General features: G+C 53.0%; 1 protein-coding gene across 18 annotated transcripts in view; it reads right to left on the bottom strand.

Moving 5' to 3' along the window:
• SEMA4D (semaphorin 4D) overlaps positions 1 to 17,900 on the bottom strand; it is a 137,191-nt gene that overhangs the window by 14,082 nt on the left and 105,209 nt on the right. For 12 of the 18 annotated variants that reach the window (XM_034967673.3, XM_034967672.3, XM_063594346.1 and 9 more), the window contains 9 exons: positions 17,359 to 17,472; positions 16,200 to 16,351; positions 13,809 to 13,984; positions 13,573 to 13,729; positions 12,323 to 12,545; positions 11,304 to 11,419; positions 6,100 to 6,272; positions 5,981 to 6,024; positions 2,163 to 4,555 (listed from right to left, as the gene is read on the bottom strand). In XM_034967673.3, coding sequence (XP_034823564.1) covers positions 3,630 to 4,555; positions 5,981 to 6,024; positions 6,100 to 6,272; positions 11,304 to 11,419; positions 12,323 to 12,545; positions 13,573 to 13,729; positions 13,809 to 13,984; positions 16,200 to 16,351; positions 17,359 to 17,472 — 2,081 coding nt within the window. In that variant the 3' untranslated portion in view covers positions 2,163 to 3,629. Of the gene's footprint in view, positions 1 to 1,760; positions 1,980 to 2,162; positions 4,556 to 5,980; positions 6,025 to 6,099; positions 6,273 to 11,303; positions 11,420 to 12,322; positions 12,546 to 13,572; positions 13,730 to 13,808; positions 13,985 to 16,199; positions 16,352 to 17,358; positions 17,473 to 17,900 lie in introns of those variants that run through there. The other 6 variants (XM_055091797.2, XM_063594348.1, XM_055091796.2 and 3 more) reach the window with 1 other exon arrangement.

Raw genomic sequence — 17,900 nt, 5'->3', positions numbered from 1 at the left:
AATAAACAACATTGCCTGACCATACAGCCTGCCTGCATCTGCCCGCAAAGGAGCCCTGGGTCCACAGCCAGTTCATAGAGACCCACTGCCCGCTTCCCAGCCTCCCCACCAAGGAGGAGCTTCCTGAGTCTGCCTGAAGGACTCCAGTGCTGCGACAGGACACAGTCTCCATGGAGACATGAAGTCCTCTGGGATGCCTGCACCAAGGCAAACTACCTGGCCAAGGAGCACCATTCAGCTGTGAGAGCGGCCACAGGTGGCTCAGCACAGCCTTGGTCCGTAGCACCCAGTGGAGGGCAGGAACCACACAAGCCGGCCTAGCAAAGCTCCATCTCCACAGTGCTCCATGCTCACCGGCAGCTTCTCCTGTCCAGTGCTGGCTGCCAAGGGACATTCTGGCCTCAGCAGACATGGGCCACCTGGGGCTCTCAGAGCTTGTTTAACAGGAGAGGGCAGCACCTTAAAACTCTCAGGAGCTACTGACAGTGTGTTTAACATGTTTAAAAAGATAGCAATTGGGTTTGCTTTTCCTCTTCATTAACTTCATCCCTCCCCCCGGGCAGGCTCTAACAGGCCACTTTCTTTCTGTATCTACTGATCAGTCAGATGACAACACAGGGGCCACCAGGGCTACCACGCACTGCCTGAAGCACAGGATACATCTTTGAAGTGTGGTTCTGGACATCTACTATCTTTCAAGAGCAGATATCCCATCTGAGTATTTTCCAATCCAGGGCAAATGCCTCCAGGGTCCCAGAGGAGTACACTAGACTCTCAATCTTTTCTGTTTTTATAATGATGATGATGATTTTTGAGACAGGGTCTTGTTCTGTGATCTAGGCTGGAGTGCAGTGGCACCATCATACCTTACTGTAACCTCAAACTCCTGGGCTCAAACAATCCTCAAGGCACGTGCCACCAAGCCTGGTTAGTTTTTTTCACATTTTTGGGTAGAGATCAGGTCTCGCTATGTTGCTCAAGCTGCTGTGAAACTCCTGGCTTCAAGCGATCCTCCTGCCTTGGCCTCCCAAAGCAGGGGGATTATGCCCGCCAATCTTTTCCGCTTTTAAATACCACGAAGCAAGTCATTAAAACAACTCCCATTCTGGAAGCTCTTAATTTTTTAAAATTTCCAAATACCACGTATATCAACCTCCAAATTGTTAGCAGAAATAGAAGCACTCTGGCTCTGGAGGCTGAGGCAGGAGGATGGCTTAAGCCCAGGAGGCAGGGGCTGCAGTGAGCTATGATTGTGTCACTGCACTCCAGCCTTGGTGACAGAGGGAGACCCTGTCTCTTGAAATTATTTTTTTTTAAGGGAGAAGCAATCCTATATACCATAGGTTGGGAAACTGGGGCCTTTGGGGCAAATCTGGCCCACCGTGGATTTTTATAAATAAAGTTTTACTGGCACACAGCCCTGACCACTCATTGTGTATTGACTATGGTTGGTTTTACAATACAACAGCAGAGCTTAGTGGCTGTGACACAGCCTGCAGCCCACAAGGCCTAAATATCTAGCCCTTTACAGAAAACACTGGTTGACCCCTGTACACTAGAAGTGGCTTCACTGTCTACAGTTTCCCTCGGGATGGACCCACAATGAAAGTGTGAAATGGCTCAACCCGAGGGACGCAGCCAGGACAGATAAGGAAGGTAAAGGAACATGTGGAGGGATGTGGAGGATGCCCCCGCCCGCCCCCCACCTGTGGGAGGAGACAGATGGACAGGGCACAGGGGACAGAGAGGGCCCAACTCACCTGTGGCCTGGCAGAAGAGGTAGAAGTTCCCCAGGGCGTGCACGTGCTGTGCCTGGTCACTCAGGAAGGGCGGCAGCAAGGAGACCCTCGAGCTGCTGTCGGGCCCTGCACCCGAGGCCGGCCAGGGGGTCCAGGGAGAGGAAAGCCTCCTGTCCCCCACATGGCCCAGACAGGACAGGGAAGAGGAGCCAGGAGGAGGGAGGGGCTTAGGAGACGAGGCTGTGAGACAGAGAGGACAGAAAAGAGAGGGCACTGAGGAAGAAGTCGCCAGGAGCATGTCACAGGCCAGAGAGGGCAAAACACAGCAGGAAACGGACAGAAAAGAGCGAGCCCAGCTGTCCCGCCTGGGCCATGCAGGGGCGGGAGGCTGCACAGCCTCCGCTAAGGAATGTCTTCCCCAAATCAAGGATAGAAGCTTCTCATTTATTTGGGTACTTTCCAAATGTATACAATTCAAAGTAGAAAAATAAAAACAAGGTAAATCTTATAAAACACAAATGTTTACACCAAAATGGTCAAATCCTATCATGCTGGAAGATGAGACTGTCCACACACGCGCACAAACATCCAGAGTTTATTGCTCTTCACCATGGAAAAAAAGTCTCTTCCCGATGGGTATTTACAAAGCGGGGAGATGGAGTGTGAAATTAACCAGTGTTGAAATCGTACCACCCATTCACATCTTCAGGACAGTGGCAGGAACAGCGCCGTATGCTTGAGGGTGCTGTGGTCACAGCTCGCGGCCCCGGCCACCGAGGCCCAGTTCCCTTCCAGTAGTGGGCAGCTCAGTGAGGCTGGATAGAAAGTCTGGGCAGGCAGTGGGTATGCAATTGAAGCAAGAAGAGAAAGGAGATGTTCAGAGAACCAAAGGCGCCCTTGTGAAGGTTCCATCTGTCTCACAGGAGGTTCTGACCGACAGCTGTGGGCTCCAGATTGTACCGCACTCCCATCTCAGCTCTGGGCCAGCCTGGCTCCACTCAGCTCATCCAGGCTACCTTCCCTTGCTCAAAACCCACCTCGTGGATGTGGGAAGGTCCTCTTCTTCGAGAGAGTAAAAGTTAAAAAAAAAGAAAAGTAAAACGAAGTACAGAAAGAAAATCTCTCCAAAAACAATGCTTCCCTCAAGGAATAAAGTTAAAAAAAAAAAAAAAAAGAAAAAAGGTGAGTGGGCTCCGGGGAGTGTTTATGTCTACATTTCTAAAAGCAGAAAGAATGCATTTAGCAAAAGGAAGTTTATCCCTGAGAATCTTAAGCAACGTAAGCCATATTTTATGCCAAATATATAACAAAATCTGGAAGATATACATCTTCTTCTAAATATTAAAACATCTGCTTCTGTAATTAAAAAAAAATGACCCATGACATAAACACGATCAAAGCAAAATCCTAAAAAAATAATTAAGTGGAAGAAAAGGTTCGTGCCAATCTGGACAACAGGCGATAAGTTACCAATCTGATAAACTAAAATGTCATTTCCAATCTGGAATTCAATAATCTTTTAGTGGCTGCTACGGGGAGGGGAAGCTGAAGGGATGCTCTTCTCAGCCAACAGAGGTCCAGCCACCTTTCCCCTACTACAGAAAGGGCTGAGGAACTCCGCGCCACCCGTGGGCCTTCTTCAAGTACTCCGACTGACTTCGGAACACAAGACTGGGATGCAATGCTTGTCATTTTTCCAAAAGGACAAAGAGAAACCAAGTCACAGGCTCAACCCAAGAGAAAATAGACAAGAGGACTGAGGTTGTCTGCACGATGCGGGCTAACCTACGCAGCACTGCACGAGACTCGGATACTGAACAGGAGAAACACAAAACTCTCCACGCCTGGACACGTCGCAGCCGAGGCACCAGCGGGGATGCACAGTCGGCCTCAGTCTCCATCTGCGTCTGAGTCAGCGAACTTCAGCTCACACTTGACGTCAAAGGGCTTGTCCCTGGCAGAAAGGTCGTCGATCCTCTGTGAGTCCTCCCTATCCGTGGGGACTTTGCTGGTGATGGTGTCTTGCTCGGTCTCATAGCCGGTGTCCAGGGCTGGCTTGGGGTGCTCCCCATTCTGCTGGGAGAAGCTCCCTGGCTCTACTAACGTCTCCTTCAGGCTCTGCTCACGGTCACAGAAATCTGACTTGGGCTTCTTCTTCCCAATTAGTAGGGCCGAGCGGAATTTCAAGCACTGTCTGGGCAGGTATCCCTTATAGCAGTTGTAGAAAAAGAGGCAGAGGAAGAGAACAAAGAAGAAGAGGAAGAGGGACATGAGGAGGCGGTTGTCGCTGGACTTAAGATACATGGTTTTCTCCGAGTGGAGCTGGGGGACTGTGTTGATGACGATCTTTGGTTCGCAGGATGTGCCAGTGGGCGCAGGCTTGGGAGGAAGGGTGATGGCCCCGGAGGAGGTGGCCTGCACGGCTGGGGTTGGGGGAGAAGACCCTTGGGTGGATGCCACCAACACTTTGGTGGCAATCCTACTACCTTCTGTCTGAACAACTGACAAGGTGGGGGCCACTACGGGCTTTGGAACCACCTTCACTTCCAGGACGTGCTTGGCGACCACTTGGAAGACCGTTTTGTTCTTAACCCTCTCCTCTGACAGGCACTGGTACACCCCACTGTCTCCTTCTGACAAGTTGAAGATGAGCAAGTTTTTTCTGCCCATAAGACCGTACTTGGGGCTCTCGGCCTTCAACACACCATTCTGGAACTTCCAAAAGACCCGGGCCAGGTTGGATTTTTGGGAGCATTTCAGTTCCGCTGTGCCACCGTGCTTGAAAAAATGCTGCCGGTAACTTCCTTTACTTTTATCTGGAACATCAAAATAAACGTGCACAGCGTCAACAATCCCCATTTGCTATTTAACAACTTCTTTAAAATACCCACAAGATGACGCAAGAGTTTCACCCACTGTAGCAACATGGAATCTTCCAGAACAACTAAGGAGATAAAGACATGCGTGACCAAAAAGCAAAGATGAGCCCTGGATGACAGCCCATGGGGACAAAGAAATTGGAGGCAGCTCTGAGCAGCAGAAATCCCATTTCTCACCCGTGTCCCAGAAGAAAACGCGTCAGGCTGGGGAAGCTGAGCAGAGGCCAGTTCTGTGCCTAGTGTCAGCTCTTTGAATCAGACACGAGACGCTTCTGCTAATGGCTGCAAGGAAGACTGGCCTTTCAGTGCATCTCAGCACTCTCCTCCTGCCTAAACTTTTCTTTTTTTTCTTTTTTTTGAAACAGGGTCTGGCTCTGTTGCCCAGGCTGGAGTGCAGTGGTGCAATCACAGCTCACTGCAGCTTCAACCCCCCCAGCTCAAGGGATCTTCCCACCTCAGTCTCCAGAGTAGCTGGGACTACAGGTGTCCACCTCCAGGCCTGGCTAATTTTTGTATTTTTTGTAGAGACAGGGTCTCACCACGTTGCCCAGGGTAGTCTCGAACTCCTGAGCTCAAGTGATCCTCTTGCCTCAGACTCCCAAAACGCTGGGATTACAGGCGTGAGCCACTGTGCCCGGCCAGCTTTTGTTTTCTTTTTAGAGTCTGGGTCTCACTTTGTCACCCGAGGCTGGAGTGCAGTGGCATGATAAGCTCACTGAGCCTTGAACCCCTGGGCACAAGCAATCCTCCTGCCTCAGCCTCCCTAGTAGCTGGGACTACAGGCGTGTACCACCATGCCCAGCTGCCTAAACCTTTCTTAGTCTGATGACAGCTGTCTTGTCAGGGTCAGGAAGACACAGAACTGAGGGTCAAGTCTGCCTTTAGCACCCTGGAAGGTGGCTGCTGGGGAAGGGGCATCTGGCCTGATGCCACCCCTCCCTCTGGGTGTGGTGCTATTTCAGACATCCACAGGCGGGTGAATCCCAGGTGGGAGCCCCAGGGGAAACACCACCCCAGCCCTTCCACTGCCTGAGGATTAATCACTCATGGGCTCCTTTCTCCCCATTTATAACAGGCTTAGGTTTTGTTTAATGAGCCCCAAGCTAAGCAGAAAGAAAACAGGATGGTTTTGGAAGGAGACTGCTTCCCAGTAAACAGATACACTCTAAGTGGCTTCAAGTACTCTTTCGGCAAGAAAAAAAGACAGAGAAGACCACGAGTCTGCTACAGAACACTTGACCTCTGTTCCGAGTGGAGAAAGAAAAACAAAACACACACAAATGCCACAGAACTGAAGCATCGTGAAATGGCTACAAGACCTCGCCACTCCCAAAGGAAATGGGACGTCGAGGAGTCACTCACCCGGGCACACAGAAGCATCGCCGCTCATCTCCTGAATCAAACCCCTGCAAAACAACCGGCACGTGTTATTCACCCACACACATGGGGGACATCCCCAGGCAGCGCATCCCGCCCCATACCTGCTGGGGCTCTCGGTCTGGTGCAGAGCCACGCAGGTCGCTGTGGGCGGGTTCCAGGCGCAGTAGGGGTCCCGCGCCAGCACACAGTCCTCGCAGGTGCCGTGCTTCCCACAGAAGGCCAGCGGGGCCTGGACCACGCCCGAGTTGGAGCCAGCATAGACAAACCTGTTGCCCTGCGTGTATGAGACAGAGAAGAACTAGCATCAGGCAAGCAGGCATCCAGGAGCATGGCCTCTGCTTCTGCACCAGTGTGTGGGAAGCAGCCAGAGTGTACCTTCAGGGGACACTGCAGTAAGGAGGAGAGGTACTCAGAACCAGAGGCAAACAAGGCAGGTCTGTGACCTTCCGGCAGAATCCACGTGTTATGTCAGGGCTCACTGGGCCTTAGGTCCAAATCCCTCTCTCCCCTGTCTGGGCACCCACTGCCCGGGTCCTGCCCTCCAGCAAAGCGCTTCTCTGCACGTGTTTCTCTTAGCCAGTGGGGAGGCTGTTCAGTCCCCACCTCCAGATCTCCTCCCTGCAGCGGAGGATGCATGAGCCTGGCACTCCCGGTCATCTTCCCGGCCTCACTATAGGTGAGAAGGGGCTGCAGCCAGAGGCTGAAGCACACCACCTCGAAGCCCAACCTCGTCCCCCGAGCCAGAATGTGAGCACCTGTGGGTGGGGAGCCTCTCATGAGGGTCTGGATCCAGCAGAGGCCTAACATAACAGGGATGCCAAACGGACGACATGCAAAGGATGAGCAGATCGTGATACAAAACGTAAAAAAGGAACAATGCCTTTTGCTTTTCACTTATCTATATGTAAAAGGGAAGAGCTCACAGACGGGAAGTCAACCTCCGAGCTCCAGAGCAGCCACACCCACAGCAGAGGGCAGGTGAGACTCTCCCACCTTCTGGGACACTTGGTTCCCAGTGACACCAGCTTCAGGTCCATCCCATCAGCCCACCTGGCACCAGCAGTGCCCAGCACACAGGCATCCAGGGCTGCTGACTGCTTTTGAACGGAACTCAGCTGGAAGGAGGGTGCCCCACACTGCACCCACCTGAAGCTCGGGGGCGTGCAACAGACCTGGAGGTGGCCCGTGGAGCGCGCTCTCTAGCCTCTGCCCAGGGCATCTGCCTCAACAGCCTGGGGACACCTTTTGGTTAACAATACAAGATTCCCAAATTTACACGCGACTTAGTGGTTTACAGTCAGATGAAACACGACCTTCATCCTCAGAGGATACGCTCGGAGTCAACTTCAGAGTGTGGTTGGAAGATCACAGGCCCTGATGCCAATACAGGAAGCCCCAGGCCACACATCCAGCTGTGCGGACACAGACCCACGAGAGAAAGGGAAAGCCCCCAAGGATGGAAACTGTGACAATACACAGCAGAGGGAACCTGACCCGCCGCTGGCCTCACAGCAGCAGCAGCAGCAGAGACCTGGGCAGATGAGGCCATGTGTGAGCCACGTTTGTGGGAAGGATTGAGGATGACATCCCAGATCACAGTTCGGGCATCGCGCGGCTTGTGGAGGTGGCGGAAACATTCTCTGGCAGCAAAGCCAAGCTGGGTAACTCCCAAGGGACAGCTGGTCCTGTTGGGTCCCGAGGGGGGCACCTGCGAGGTGGTGTGAACACCATGCAGTGCAGAGCAGGGTGCCCTGGGTGGCCAAGTGGGGCCCGCCTGACTCCTCACCCCAAAGAGAGGCTTGAGGGTAGCTGTGGAGGGTGGGGTGGGCTCTGGGGGGCAAGGCCCATCCCAAGGGGATCCAGACCACCTCCTGCACCCTGCAGGAGACTCAGCCCCAGCTTCCGCTTCTCCCGGATGGGGCTGGGCTGCAGCCCAAATGAAACTAAGCTGTAAAAACTAAACGACGCCACACGGAGACCAAGGGATGACTGTGGAAGGGAAGAGGGGACAGGGAAGGAGGAACTGGTTGTCAGGACAGCCAGCTGTAACTGCTGCAGACAGGACCCACTGGTCGATGTGGATGTCAGTGGGTGGGAGAACAGGGCATTTCTGTAGCCTCCAAGTCTGTCCCTGCAAATAAGCATGAATGACTGTGGGGGTTTCCCACATGACTCCCCTGGGAGGTGGGGCTCACACTCCCCCACCCCCAGTGTGGACTACATGCCCCGACACACTCGACATGGAAAAAGACGGCGGTGACTTGGACAGAATGACCAAGGTCATCGCGCTGGTGCGAGTCATACAGATGCCACATCCCCAGAAAGCGCCCTCTTTGGTGCTCCCCCTAAAACCACGACCCCAAGATAATCACAAGAATACACCAGACACACCACAAAACACCAGACTACTCCTCTCCAGGAGTGCTGAGGTCAGGGAGGCAGGAACAGAGCAGAAGCCGAGGAGATGCAGTGTCCAGTGCAACCTGAGGTACTGAGCCAGGAATGTGGTGGGCGGGAGGTAGGAGGGTCCAGGGTCTGGGGTTCAGGTAACGCACTGCACCATGACAGCACCTTGGCTCAGATAAATGCACACTGGCTATGTGAGACATTGGACATGTGGAGCTAGGTGGGGGCGCTCAAGATCCTTCTGTGCAATCATCAAAACTCTTCTGTAAATTTAAAATTATTTCAAGACAAAATTTTTAAAGGCAAAGAAAAAAAACCTGACCAGGCACCTGGCAGCATGAGTGAGGCCCGCTGAGAGCAAGCCTGTCCTGTGCACTCCTGCCCCTCGACGCCCCCTGTCTCTGCCTTCCCTGGGCCTGAGGATTGTCCCCTTGCAGGCAGCTCTCATGCTCCCATCTCTGTCTCTGCTGCTGTGTGTGCGCGTCGGACCCTGAGGGCAGGTTGGAGTGACGGTGGACGTGATCAGAGGCAACTGAGCTGTCTAAGTGCCTTCCTTGCCCTCTGCCACGCTAGCTGTAGCTCAGCATCCCAAGGAGTCCTGGTGAAAATACAGACACAGCCTACTCGGTGGGCTCAGAGAGGGCCGAGCAAACCGCATCTGCTGTGTGCGCCCAAGGAATGGAAAGCAAGGACTTGAGGTATCCGCACACCCACGTTCACAGCAGCACTGTTCACAGAAGCCAGAAGGTGGGAGCAACCGTGTCCATCAAGGGATGAACGCATACACAAAATGCGGGATTCACAAAATGCGGTATTCACATACGACAGAGGAGTATGTAGCCTTGGAAAACCCTGACCCCTGCTACAGCAGGGAGGAACCTTGAGGACATTATGTTAAGTGAAATAAGCCAGTTACAAAAGGATAAATACTGTGTGATTCCACTCATATGAGGTACCCAGACAGAAACAGAAAGCAGAATGGTGGCTGCCCAGGGCTGGAGGAGGGGAAAATGAAGAGTTTGTATTTCACAGGTAAAAAGCTTCTGTTTGGGAAGATGAAAAGCGCCCTGCAGACAGACAGTGGTAATGGCTGCAAAACAACGTGAATGTTCTTAATGCCACTGACGTGCACAATGAAAAATGGTTAAGACGGCAAATTTCATCTGATGTGTATTTACCAAAATAAAAAGCAAAAACCCCATGCTTGTCATCAGGGGAGAGGAGGTGAGGGTGGAGGCACAGCGCACCTCCCCAGCTGTAGGACAGGGGGAGGGCGTGGTACTGGCCGTTTCTCCATTTGCTGATCACCGTGAGAGAGCCTGATGGGGTCAGGCGGCACAGTCTTTTTACCACTGAACAGCCACTTCCTGCTGCCATGGCCATGGAGCTGGGCCTTCCACCCCCACCTGGAGCCTACTGAGGCCCAAGGAGAAGGCACAGGACCCCACGGCAGGCAGGATGCATTTCCGCTTGTCCAGGCAACTAAGCCACGTCCCCACGAATGGAGGCTCCTACAGAGACAGGCGGGTCGGGTGGTCCAGTAGGACCAGCAAGCGCTTCCCCAAACCCACTGGCTCCTCCTCCTGGGCGCGAGGCTCCCTGTGTGGCCAGCTGCCCTGGTGTGGCCATGTGACCGAGTTCTGGGAGATGGCGGGTGAGCACTGACCCGTAACCCCCTCTATGCGGCCCTCCTCTTCCTACCCCCTTCTGCCTTTGAGGATCAGTGCCCATGTGCCCTGGAAGCCTCTGCCAGCCTGGGTCCCTAAGTGACCCTTGGAACAGAGTGTCATTCTCACGAATGTCCACACCAGGGGCCCAATCTTCATTCTAATGAGAAGTCCACATTTTCGAGATGTTGTAGGTGCCTGCCCAGTCTGGCTGAGGCCACTGAACAGCACGATGGCCCCAGAAGAGCTTCTGGGTCCCCTTCTTTCAACAACGAGGCTGGGGTGAGGCCCCACAGTGGCTAAAGCGTCGACCCTTCAAATCTCCAGGGCTCCCTTTGTGTCCTGGAGACCGAGAGGCTGGTGAACAGATGCCAGTACCCAGTGGCTTATAACTTGCTCAGGCTATTTCATTCTCTTTTCCTTTCAGATCTGAGGGAGAACTCTCCATTAGCAGAGGGGAGGTGACCACGTAAAAGGACCCAGGCTCCCAAGCTTTGTGGATACAGGGGAGGGAAGAGGACAGAAGACCTGGAGGGGTGTTTGCAAATATGCACCTGCCAAGGGTAGGTATCTTACCCGGCCAGACAGGGGCCCTCTTCCTCTGCCTGTTGCTCCCAGCTGAGGGAAGAGAGGACTGACTGGGCCTGGATCCCACAAGGTGGTTGGAGGTCCTGTTAGGAGCCAGGGCCAGGGAGGCAGCCCCCTAAAGGCCAGCGTGGATGCCCACCCACCCACCCCTGCCAAGGGCTGCTTGGGAGTATTGCAGGCCAGACCAGAGAGTCTCAGCCACAGGTGGAGACAGCTTTACAGATGAGACGAACCACTTCTCTTGTGGATTTTCCACGGTGACGAGTCAGCTGTATCACTATCATATCCCACAGATGCAGTCTGCACACCCCCCAAGCTCAAGGCATAAAAAGGTGTCTTCATGGAGCAGTGCCCACCTCTCCACAGCCTGTAAACCTGCACCAACAACTCAATGACATTCCAGCAACTTCGAAGAGAAAGTCCCGTCTCCCCAGGTCTGCCTTCCTGCCTTCCTGCCTTCCCCAATTCAGATCCCACAGCTCACAGAATGGCTTTGTGTCAAACTCTGAAGGTTGGCTCACCCAGGGCAGACAGACAGAGGGGCCTGCCCAGGAGCCCGACTCCAGCTTGCCAACTCTCCTGTCACCTAGAATCAAAGCCACCGAGCGGAGAAGCCCCCGGTCCAGCTGCCTGCATCACTTTACCTTCTTTGAAGACAGCAGCAGGGTCTGGACTGGCTCAAAGTCCTGGAAGAGCTGGGTCTCCTCGATGATGTGAACAGCGTGCTCGAGGCTGATGGCTTTGTGCAGAGCTCCCTGGTCTGCAGGGCCAAAGCTACAGGTCAGTGACACTAACCCAGACACAGAAACCAAGGACAGTGACCACAGCGGCAAACTTCACACTCTTCACTCTCAAGTCATTCCCTCCACAGATACTTAGAAAACAATGATGATTTCGCATTAGAAACAAAAAAAGGAAAAGGCTTTGGCAAAATAGACAACTGGAAACCCAAGTGTTATGGGTTATTCCAGTTTTTTTCCAAGGAAAATAAACTGTTCCATTGTTGACCCCAAGAATCCTCATCAACAGTCGACATTATACTTGAGGCTAAGTGCCACGTGAGGGGGCTCCCATGCTCCACCAGCCCTCGGGGTGTCACTGGTAAGTGCCCTAGGCAGGCGGTGAGGACAGGGGGCATGTGAGGTTGGCTGGGAGGCTCCAAGGGCAGGCCACAATGCACTGCCAGCCACTGTGGCTCCTGGCCCCTGTCCCTGTTCCAGAAGTGCTTATTTCAGAGTCCACATGCCAGGGCACATCTAAAACCTCGCTCCTCGGCCAGGAAGCAGGGACATGGTCCTCTGCCAGCAGTTAGGAAACGCCAGGCTGACGCCTCCTCCCAGGTGGCTCACACCTGCCCCCTGCATGGGCACTGCCCCAACTCCTCAGCGGCCAGTACTCCTCTGCACCAGCCCAGCCCAGCCACAGGCCAGGACTTGCATTTTTATTTTTAACAAGTACCACCAGTAGCCTGGTGGTCCCAGATCTGAAAGCCACCTGGTGTGGTGACTTCTCAGAAATCTTTTTACGTTCCCACAAACCTCCCAGGTCACCTCGAGGGAGGCAATGGAACTACTCACGAAAGAATAATTGGATTTCCCAGTTTTCCTACCAAAGGACATAGATGTGCTGTCACTGTCAAGCCTGCCAAGCCCTTGGAACCCACCTGTGCTGACAAACATGACATCATAGACAGTCCCATCCAGGGCCTGGGTCCGGTCCACCACGATCTGGGTGTAGTTCACATCTTTCTTGATTAACCTGGGCCTGTTGTCTATTGGGGTTACCGAGTCATCCATCAAAGGGTGGTCTTTAATGAACTGCAGCGTCTTGTCTGGCAAATTCAAGGAGCTGGTGTAGTTGGCGGCCCGTGCCTCGCTGTCGATGCACTGCAGGGAGAAAATCCCCGCTGTTAACGTGCTCGTGTCCCACCACACAACGGGTGCTTCCACACAAGCAGCCAACGCAGGGGGGGCTGCAAAACCTGGAAACCACACAATGCATGCCTTGAAATGAGGGTAGCAGTGAATAACTTTACTATGCGGAAAGGTGGCCTCTCCCCAGCCAGCAGAGGACACAGTTATAAAACACATCTGCAAGACAAAATTGCATTCACGATACATACTCAGGGAAGGAATTTGTATCTATTTGTAAGTGAAAAACACTTATTGAGCTTTTGAAATTGAAAAACAGAACACTGATTTGCAGCTTTCTCATGAAAAGAATGCTAAACATGGCTAAAACCAGGACAATTTTAAATAGCATAAGAGCCTGAGGGATTCTTTTTTCCTGTTCTAGCTCCCTGATGTGTGTAAACCAAAATCTGTGACCATGAGTGAACACATTTTACTAAGCTATGCATAGAAGGAGCCATGATGGTGTCAGGGACAGCTGCCCTTGGGAGGGAGCTGGTGCTGCAGTGAACTCTGAGGGCCAGGACACCCCATGTAGGTCACAGCCCCACAGAGGGCTGTGCACATGCCTGTCACACCCATTTCCCCATGTGAGGGAGGGAATCGGCCTGGAAATTCCCAATTTCTACACAAAGTTCACTATATTTAGGAGGAAAAAATGTGACTCCTGTTGACTAGTGGACAGTGCAGAGGCCTTTGCCAAGGAATCATGTGTTTCTCTGTAAGAAACTGAAAATGAAACAGACCTAATTGTTATGCAATGTTAATTGTGCAAAACAGCTGCCCCAGCCTTCTTGTTTGTGCAATAGTGTAGCAATGGCTGTTACGTAACATGCAAAAGGGAAGAAAGATGAGCTGTGCTCATTGGCCGTCCCTGTCCCAATGCAGAGAGCCTTGGCATGGCCAGGTACCCAGCCCATGAGCAGGCCCCAGTGCCTGTACTGGATTCCATGCCCTGGGCCTTGAAGGGAAAGCACAGCCCGCCCCCAGTGCCCCAGCTCACCGCTCCAGGCCGCGGCTTGGGTACCGGGCCATTATAGCGCACCCACTTGGTGTGGGACTGCTCCACTGTGGTGCTCTGCATGTACTTCCCGTGGGAGAAGACCTCCTCGGCTGTGGACAGGTTGTAGGCGCACACTGCCGACAGCCCCACGTTGTTCCTGGGGAGGGGAAAGAGGTGACGGGACCACCTGGCGGCATCGAGGGAGCAAGGAGGGGGACTCCACCCAGGGCACTTACAGCTGTGGGGTGAAGAGTGCATAGAACACAGGCACCTTCAGGCCCGGGGACCTGAGCACGAAGACATCCCGCAGCACATTGAAGACCAAGCCGCTGTCTGGCCGGGAGCAGATGAGTCGGGCTTTCAGGAAGGAGGTCCATTTCTTCTGCAAGGTCCTCAGGCCGCCCTGGTCCCCCTAAAACCCCAACAACAAGACGTGGTGGGCCGAGAGTGGATCCCCTGTGAGCAGGCACTAAGGTCAGAGGTGCACCCCTCCATGGCCCAGCACAGCGCGGCTGTGCCTGACTGAAACAAAGCTCGGGCAACAGGAGACAGAGGCAGCAATTATGTGAGTGGCCCGCAGCACCACGTCCAGGTTCCAGCTTGGATCCCAGAACGCTCCTGGGTTAACACACAAAACAAAACGGACAAAAGCCCTCTCACTGAAAGCTCATTTGATTGTCCATGCCTGCCTGTGCCCAGCATTCAGTCCTGCAACCGCAGAGGTGCTGCCATGCTCACACACTTCCAACTGCCAAGGCCCCTGGCATTGTGTGACTTTCCTGACATAGGGCCCATCAATGAACATGCTCTGGGTGGGGCAAGTGGCGGCAGCCTCCTTCCAGGGGACAGCCACTGGCCCTGCAGCCTGTCTTGGGCAAATGTGTGAACCTTCCTCCCTTTAAAGGAAAAGATACTTCACTTCCTTTCTACCCAAAGTATCTGCTAAAGTGCTTTGAACCTACTAAGTTCTTTATAAGCGCTTTTTAGGGATCCGATGACCAAGACACAATTATAAACTACACATGACTGTGTGTGGTCTGGAGAGAAATACTGAAACCACAAAACCTGAGTGCAGAAGAATATGAAATAGAAGCAGACTTACTTATTTTGGACACAGGGAAAATGTTCCCCCTTCATCTCTGCTGTGTGATTACAGGAGCCCAAATTCTCTTTTTGATAAAAGGACTTCATTTTCCTCCTTGATGTTTTAGCAAAGAATAATTTCTAGCACATTTTTTGTCAGGGGTCTCATTTGGCTTTCAGGTCACGGGCAGCAGGTGAAGGGTTCATGTGTGCCTGGGTGGTAGGCAGGAGCTGTGGGGCCTAAGCTCAAACCACCCCAGTCCAGGAGTTCAAACAAGTAAGGGGGAAAAAAAGGGATCAGAGGGGACGACAGCAGTGTGCCTAAGACTTGCAGAAACTTGTAGGGGGTGGAGGTGGCTGCTCTGTGCATCGCTGAATCTGCTCACTGATCCTGCTGCAAACCCTCAGTGCTGGGTAATAAGTCAAGGTCAAGGCAAGTCTGATCCTTGGCTTCCCGATGGCAGGGGAGGGCTCGAGTCCCCTGGCCAGTGCTGCTCTGACAGCATTCTGAGCACTGTGCACGCCTGCCAGGAGCCCTGGCCCTGCAGCACCCTCCCCATCTCAAGGGGCACTGGCTTGCCCCCCACACTGATACTGTTGATAGGATGGTTTCCTGGTCTGCAAGACAGGAGCATGGCAGCCACGGCTGAGGGGTAGCTGGAGGATCTGGTCAGTGAGCCCTGGCTACAGAAGGCCTGGGCAGGGAGCAAAGCACCAGGTGGATACTCAGGTGTGCACATCACCCAACCTTCTTCCTTATGCAAGGGGCTGTTAAGGGAACAGTGTCAAAGGCACCCACTTTTGTGCGCCATAGGCATGAAAGGAACCCTGCTTCTCTGATGTCCTGATGGTCATGACTACATGAGAAAGGGCCATGCAGGAACTGTCTACCAATTTCCAAGAGAGACAAATGGCTACCTGCTCCGAGATGAGCGCCTGGCCAGGGACATGGCGGCTGTGTCTCATGTGGTTTCCCCCAGCTCCCCTGAGGCCTGACAATCCACCTCCTGGAAACTGCCACTGAGCAACCTTGAGATTTCCTGTAATCAAGCCCATAGGCCGTTCTCTTGTGCTAAGCACTGTGCCTACAGTGTGTCATTTTAAAGGCACCGCCCCCCACCTTTTAATGTACTTAAAGATTTGTGTTTTGACAAACTTCTGTATTGGTTCTCTCTTCTTAATCTTAAGCTGTCGGTTAATGTTTCACTCTTAGGTAGATTAAGAGCCAAATGGTGAAATTCCAACAGACTCTGGTGAATACATTCCACAAAGCCTTGCTTTTTATAAGCTAGAGGTTTGAAGAGGGTGCATTAAAAGAAAGAACCTCCTGAGAACAGGAGGCTAATGGGTCACACATGGGGGCCAGCACTCCCTCAGTCCCCACAACCCCCAGAAATAAGATCCATTGAGAGCTGCAACTGAGGCCCAAGGGAATAAAATGCTAGGGAAAGTGACATTTGAGGCGAAGGTCAGGAGCCACCCATCATCCAGGCACACTATTGCCATGGCAGGGGCCAAGTGAAGCCACAGTGCCTGGCACTCACCTTGCATACTCTTGCTATCCGTGGGATCAGCACCCTGAACACAAACTCATACTCCACAGACACCTCCGTGAAGAAGAAGTAGACCCTGTCATCCTCGCCGTCGGGGCTGTCTGGGCTTTTTCGGATCACGTCAGCAAACACGAAACTAGGCTCTGCAGAGAGAGGACAGTGATTATCCCAGAACACAGAGCTGGGGGACTGCCTGCACCCATGAGGTCACGAGGCCGGCCAACACTACCTTGGGGGCCTGAGGGCTTCCCTGCAAGGATGTCTGGAGTGTGCACATGCCACAATCCAAACAGAAACTCCAGGATCTGGGGATGATGACAGCCCTGAGCCCAGATGGTGCCCTACCCCCACCTCCTCGGCCTCAGAGAGGTGCCCCCGATGGTGGTTCTGCAGCGCATCCCACCCAGGTTCACCCCAAGAACTGAGGCTGAGCCTCCTGACTGGAAGGCAGGGAGCCAGATGGTACCAGCATCAGAGACCTACATAAGGCATGCATTTGCTGGTTTAAACAACACATGCTTCACAAAAACAAACTCTAACCAGCAGATCCTGCCCCACCCTGAGGAATGGCCGACTGTCCCTGAATCTTGGGTCTTGGGATCTGCCCTAAGGTCAAGAGGTTCAAAACCCAAGGCTCTACTGGCTGGCACCCACAAGAAAAGCCCCCATGAACAGCCACCAGCTTCTTCCTGAACATTGAAGACGGACATCGGACATGTGCTGCTGGCAGCAACAAGGCACCCAGAGCCCATCTGACCGGGCGCTAGAGGCTGGGCCCGGAGGCAGGTCCCACACCAGTGTTGGTGCCACACTTTAATATCATTCTGGAAATTATACCATGTCCCCATCTGATTAGTCTTAGTTTACCATCTACTATCAGATTCTCAATTTTATGAGAGTCTCCCAAATCCATTTTTGGGGGGTTAGTGGGGAGCTGTCTTAAGACAGTACTCTGTTACCAGTGAAAACACCCAACAAGGTGCCCTGGGACTCTGGCCATTGCTGGACAGTTTGGGAAGTATCCCCCACAAACAGGGGCTAACACAAGCTCGGGGGCCCCCAGGGCTCAGAGACAGAAAAGGAGAGATCAACGGGTGTGCACTCGTGAGGAGACACGCACCTCCCACTAAGGTGCACTGCTCTTCCTTACCGTTCAGCCAAGGGATTGCGTATTCTGTCCTCAGAGGACTGTGGGAAGAATTTCGGGAGATGATGGGTTCACTTCCCAAAAAATTATACGACGTCCCCGAATAAAGTTCTCCATCTGCAGGGGCCCAGAAGAAAAGAGGAAAAGGGAACCAACCTCTCAGGCTATGGCACCAACACTGGGACAAACATTCAACACGGTGTTTTCCTTTATAACCCAATTAAGTCCCCGCCTGGGGAAAGGGAAAGACAGTCTCCTCAACTTTTGGGGTGTCCTGTGTCTTCTAGTTCTTTCTTTTTCGAGATGAGGTTTTTTTGTTTTGTTTTGTTTTGAGACAGAGTCTCACTCTGTCACCCAGGCTGGAGTGCAGTGGTGCGATCTTGGCTCACTGCCACCTCCACCTCCCAGTTCAAGCAATTCTCCTGCCTCAGCCTCCCAAGCAGCTTGGACTACAGGTGCGCGCCACCATGTCTGGCTAATTTTTACATTTTTTGGTAGAGATGGGGTTTAATCCTGTTGACCAGCTGGTCTCGAACTCCTGACCT

This window comes from Pan paniscus, chromosome 11 (assembly GCF_029289425.2).
Source record: "Pan paniscus chromosome 11, NHGRI_mPanPan1-v2.0_pri, whole genome shotgun sequence".
Taxonomy (NCBI): domain Eukaryota; kingdom Metazoa; phylum Chordata; class Mammalia; order Primates; family Hominidae; genus Pan; species Pan paniscus.
The sequence above is the reverse complement of the archived record's forward strand: the minus strand, read 5'-3'. Positions and strand labels throughout refer to the sequence as shown.